This window comes from Nyctereutes procyonoides, unplaced genomic scaffold, assembly GCF_905146905.1.
Source record: "Nyctereutes procyonoides isolate TBG_1078 unplaced genomic scaffold, NYPRO_anot_genome, whole genome shotgun sequence".
Taxonomy (NCBI): Eukaryota; Metazoa; Chordata; class Mammalia; order Carnivora; family Canidae; genus Nyctereutes; species Nyctereutes procyonoides.
Window position 1 is genome coordinate 23,278,466 of NW_026575139.1, and position 6,000 is coordinate 23,284,465.

The following is a 6,000-nucleotide window of genomic DNA, read 5'->3' on the forward strand; positions in this document are numbered from 1 at the left end:
GGCCGGACCGTGCGCACCTCGGGGGGCCCCGCTCCTCTGCGCCGCGTGCGCGCCCTCGGGGCGCCCCACCGGGACCGCGGCGCCGGGCAGCGCGCGCAGCCCGCGGTTCCCCAGCCCGCGCCGCCCGTTCGAGCTCGCCCCCTTCGCCCCGACCATTTTTGGTTTCCCAGTACGGAAATCGGCATTAAAGTCCTAAGGACTTCCCCGAGGAGGCTTTCTCGGACGGGACAGGACATCCTTGGACATCCGCGCACCTGTGCCGGGCCAGCTCCTCCCTATTCCACAGAAACTCAAATATTTTTCTCGCCGCGGGGGAAGAGCGGAGAGAAAGAGCGAATGGGAAGGCGCGGCTCTTACCCAAAAGTAAGGGTTTAGTAAAAGGGGGTGCGGGAAAAGTTAGTGGCGGGTTTACCCCCCATCCCCATCCCCACCCCCACCCCCACCCCCACCGCGAGAAGGAACCCCAGGAAGCGTGCGGCCCCCTCTCCTCTCCCTCCCGCGACGTCCCCCCCAGGCGCCCCCGGGATTGCTGCCACTTCCAAAATGCCTAGAAGGAGGACTGCGACACCCAGGACGGAGACAGCCGGACAGGCAAGAAGGGCAGACGGACCGACACCCCCGCCCCCCGGACCGCAAAACTGAGCACCTACTGGTTGTGGTAGCCGAGGGGGTCCGGGATGCAGAGTTCTGACACGTCCATCAGTCCCGTTTTAGCATTCCCAGCTGGTGGAGAAAGGCGGCGGGGAAATGAGGCGGAGGAAGAGCGAGTGAAGGGCACGGGCGAGGTGCGAGCCCGGGCAGGGGCACCGGGAGCGGCAGAAGGCAGAGTGGGAGCAAGCGCCGTGGCGGGGCGCGAGGGCGGCAGGCGGCCGAGCCTGAGCTGCGCACAGCCCCGCGCTCCCACTCATGCACACGCGCGGGCGGGCAGAGGGGCCGCGAAGCCGTGGAGGCGGCTCGGGCACCACCGACTTGGAGCCCGCTAACCCTACTGTAGCTTTAAGGCTGGGAGACTGATGTATGGTTTGGCTCCTATTGGCTATCTCTCAGGGGCTGGACTTAAAGTGACAGACTCGAGCAGGGGTGGGGGGAGGGGGGGAGCCGGGGAGACTTCAGTGGAATCAGACGCTCGGGCGAGGTCCCCACCTCCTGAGTGAGGAGTAAGAGGACTGAGCCGGAGAGCCACAAGGCCTGTCCTCTCGCCGTGGAAGAAAAAAAAAAATTGTCCAACTGGCTAGTGGGACTGGGGGGTTGACAGATGTGCTGTTGACATATTCCCCCCACCTGCATCCTGTCCTTTAACCGGCAGGCCTAGCAAACTCACCTCTCTCTCTCTCCCTCTCTCTCTCTCTCTGTCTCTCCCAGCCGTTTAGAATGGGTCTGTCTTGCAAATTAAAAAGGAGTCACATTCCTCCACTGTCACACCCGGTGGAGGCCAGGGCCTTGGGAATTCCCGGCCTCAAGCCCTGTGCCTGGTGCACAGAAGTGCAAAGGGTCAGAGCGGCAGGTGAGGCGTAGTCAGAGCAGGAGAGGCACAGATTCCCTTCCCACCGCGTCACCTGGGCCAGTTGGTCCTGAACTGCGCTCCTACGGCTGGATGCAGGACGTGCATCCATAAAACTGCTCTCTAGATGTAGAAAATGACGCTCGTCGTTGGCAACTCTCAGAAATGTACTGAGGACGCAGACATGGGCAAATAAATCCCTGTCTGCTTAGGGAAATACAGTTGTGGTTAAAACAACCAACTTACCTGCCACATGAACTTGGAGGCCCCGCAACCAGACGCTTCAGCATACACACCTGAATCCCCAGCTACAAACACACCTGTGTCCCTGTCTGCTGCTCCCTCCAGGAACCTGAATGTGACGGGCTGCCACCGGTACCAAAACAAGCTGTAAGTTATGCCCCAGTCCTTCTTCTGGGGCTTTTCATCTTTTGAGATGTGCCAGCCCCAGAGATAATAATTTGATGGCTCAAATGAGTGTGGGGAGCAGATAGGTATAGAATTATTTAAAGCGGGGGTGGGGGGTGGGGGAGGGGGTGTGTGGCCGCGAGGCGGGATGCCCTCAGGAGAGACCACCACCTTATTCTCCTACATTCTACAGAAGATAATGAGCGGTGGGGGGGGGGGAGACATAATTTTATCATCAAAATAAGGTCTAAATGGAGTGTAACTGCAGGCAGTATTCAAGCATTTCAGGAATAAAAAGCAGGGAGGCTGGTGAGAAAGCCCGAGAGGGGCCAGGCACCCGGAGGGGCTGGGGCTTGGGCAGCAGGGCCACAGATGATAGTTGACTTGGATAAATGCAAGCGCGTGCAGGCTGGGAAACGGAGCTGAGATTTTTCATATGTGCTGAAGTGGAGGAACGAACGCATGGGATTCTCCAGGCTCGGGGCTCAGGCAGGCATCTCACAGAGAGATGGATGAAGATGTCTGCTCTGTCAGCAGAACCCCCAGCAGCCCCAGATTTTTTTTTTTTGAATCACATAGGTACTTGGTTGTATTAGAGACGGAAACAGGGTGCGGAGACTCTTTCATTAACTGTGGCCTCTACACAACCACCGCGTCTTGCCAAGACCTCAGTGACTGCTTTCTCTGGATCCTGTCCAGCCTCCTGAAACCCCTTCTCCAAGCACACAGCACCCAAGTGTGCCTTTGTTGCAGTTGGGAAAGAGGCCCCCCAGGGAAGGCCTTGCGGGACAGACGGCTGTGTGTCCCTCTGTGCCCCTCCTCAGCCCGTGCCATACTACTTCCCTCAGTGTTTGTACCTGCTACCTAGAACTCGCTGCCTCCTGGCCAGCCCTGCTATTCAGGCGCGATTATATATATGGATCCGTATGAGAAACACCCACCCCCCACTAGATTAGAAGCCCTATGAGGGTAAGGGACCATGTCTCTTTTTGTTTCCCAGAGAATCCCCAGTGCTTAATGGTGTTGGGTACAGAGCAGCTGCTTGATGACTATTTTGTTGAATGAATAGAAGCGTGGCAATTTGAGGCGGCATGGTAGGGCCTGCTGGGGGACAGGCTGGCCGCCCCAGAAGGGGCTTAGGTTGTATGGGGTCCGTGGCTCCTTGCTCTGTGTGGGTGCACCATTTTTAACTAGAGACAGAACACACTTGATAGAACCTGAAAAGAAAGACAACTTCACAGCCCGGGTCAGTGGATTCAGAGCCGCTGGGGGCAAATGAGGGAAAATAGGAGGTTTTGTTGCTTTCAAAGCTAGGCTACCGCTCACACACAATCACTGCCCGCGTCCAAGGCAGAAGGAGGAAAGTACCTGAGGGCTTCTCTCTGGGTATTGCTGACTGGGCTCCAGGGAGGGAATGAGGTCCTGAGACTTGCTTCCTTCTCCATAGGGCTTGTCCAGCTGCCTCACCTATAGCCTAGGGGCAGAGTTCTTTCTCTCTCCCTTCTTGGCAAGAGAGCCGGGTAGACCCAGCTGGAGGGGAGAAGAGGGCCGGCCAGCTAGGGGACCCTGGTGACCTGATCTAGCCTGGCAGGGCCAGCTTTTCCTGTGGTTCTCCAGGCAAACCCCATGGGGTCCCACATTGTTCATGGGACCAGTCTTTCTCCACTCTGTCCTCACCCAGCTCACAGAGGATGGGGTTCCTTCCCCCACGCCAGAGGCTGGTCCCATGCCTCTACCTGGAGAGATGGCAGTGCCATCCGGAGTGCAAAAGACCCCACGATCTGTTCCTGACGTCTCTGTGTGATCTTACCAAGGTGTCTCTTCTCCAGAACATGAAGGTGGGGGTGGTGGGGTAGGGGTGGAGGTAGAATGAGTGGGTGAGGCACTTGGGTGCCTCCAACCCTGAAATTCATTCAACCAGTTATTTCTTAGTGGCACCGCTCACCCAGAGCAGGTGCCGTTTGTAATCCACCCTGAGCCCCAAGCTCTAAGCCACCCATCCCTTTACTATCTTGTGTCTCAATACTGGCACCCCCAGATAGGCATGCCAGCCAAGGGGAACTGGGACGAAAGGTATTAGACAAAGTAATTGTGAATGGTGTATGGGGACAGCAATCACTTTGTTCTTGCAACAAACTCCTTTAAATAGATATTTATTACATTTACAGAACCTTACAGCTGGGAGGGGCTTGGAGAATCATTGAGAACCATCATCGGACTTTACGAATAAGGAAACTTAGAAATTTCCCTGCGTGGAGAACTGACCTACACAAGGTCACCCAGTGAATAACTGGCAAGGTATCCTATCTTTGATGCCTGGATTTCTCCTTATCAACTCTCAAACCTTTGTACACATGTCCCTTCACTTTCCCTCCCATTCCTCTCCCTCCCTTCACTTTCCCTCCCCATTCCTCCCTTCATATTCCTTGCTCTTTGCTAAGGAATATGAAGCCAAACAAGGACATTGCCATCGGCAACACCCTCCATACATACTTCCACCTGATAGATGATGGGGACCAGGCTGCTGTGTCCCCACATGGTTTCCTGGGAGAAAAAGGAAGCACTGCTTGGTTGGTGGACACCAATTTCCTGACCTGCTGTCCCACCATGAGAAACGCTCCAGCTGGCAGATAAGTGGGAAAACATACCCAGACACAGCCTGGCCCACTCTGCTCCTCCAGGTACAAAAAACAACCAAGTGTGTCATGGATAGCTGAACACGGATCCACACTGATCATCGGCTCTCTTCCACCCCAGTCTGGCTGAGTCCTTAAAATGGGCTGTCCTTGTGCCTATACCTGGACCTTGATAGCCACCGGAGTGGCCTTGCCAAAATCTCCGCAGCTGTCCCCCCACCCCTCCCAGGAGCCCTTGCCACTGGCCTGGTGAAAATCTCCACCGTTAGCAGAACCTAGGCTTGGTGGTACCTTCCCCCTCTCGTGGCAGCCTCCCCTGACATCAGTCATTTCTACACACATAAGGCAGCAGCAAGCAGTGTCTCTCAGATTCTTGAACCCCCTCCCTGTGGTGTGCTGTCCTGTACCCACCACAAGCAGAGGCTTTCCCCATCTTTTAGGCGGGGTGACTTAGCAGGAGCTGGTGAGCTCAGCATGGGCCCCGGGAGAGTGGAGGACCTGATGGCTTCATTACTAAAAGATAAGAACCAACAAGAATATTTGAAGAGTGGGCCACAGACTCCTTAAGTGGAGTGAATGTAGGACACTGGTTGTTTGGTGATGCCACCCTAGTGCTTCACCCTCATATTCCCCGAACCCACATTTCCAGGTGAGATGATACCTTGGGAAACACACAAGGCAGGTAGCCACGCCTTACCAATGGCCCGGAAAGGAGAAGATGTCTCCGTAGAAGTGTCTGAGTCACAATCCAAGCCTGTTTCTGATCCACCCCAGAGTAAGGGCTGGGGGAGGCGAGTCCAGGAAGTGCATCCATTGACCATCCACGGTGACTAAGGGGGGCCTGGCCTAGACCGTGAGCCTAGCCTGTGCATCCCTGGGTACATCACTGATCAGGCCATTTCCACTGATCATGGACTCCTGGCCAGGGAAAATGTCCCCAGCCACATACCTCTTTGGGCCCCCTCTCTTCTCACATGCCTGAATTTGGGGTGTGGGGTTATATTCCTGAGTGGTGGTCAGCAGACCGTCAGCCCATTGGCTGGCACATGTCCCAAGGATCATAATTAACTGATAACGCTAATACAATGTGGGCTTGTGCTCCCATAATAGTCTCCTGCTGACAGATAAATGCTGCGGAAACATGATGGCTTTTCCTGAAGCTGTAATGGCCCATTATTGGGGCAAGAAGGCTCGTGTATATTAGCGCTGCCGCCATGACACCAAAGATAAAGTATGAAGGAGATGTCTTGGATGAGTAATGCTTGGGTTTCCTCTCACCACCACCATCCATTTCATGATCAGAAATCCCTACCGGGGATCTTGGAATTGCTTCCAGATATTTCGAAGCTCCCGTATTCATTTTTTTTCTCTAAGTCTCAAGATCCCATTCTCACCAACACAGCTGAATAGTATATTAAAGTTCTCTGCCTACCAAAAAGATTCCTTCTTCCCGCA

At 55.0% G+C, this 6,000-nt stretch overlaps 1 protein-coding gene across 1 annotated transcript in view; it reads right to left on the reverse strand.

Moving 5' to 3' along the window:
- ESRRB (estrogen related receptor beta) overlaps nt 1-700 on the reverse strand; it is a 108,533-nt gene extending 107,833 nt beyond the window's left edge. The window contains exon 1 of the mRNA XM_055304156.1: nt 651-700. Coding sequence (XP_055160131.1) covers nt 651-700 — 50 coding nt within the window. The remainder of the gene's footprint in view (nt 1-650) is intronic.
- Between the last annotated feature and the right edge of the window lie 5,300 nt (nt 701-6,000).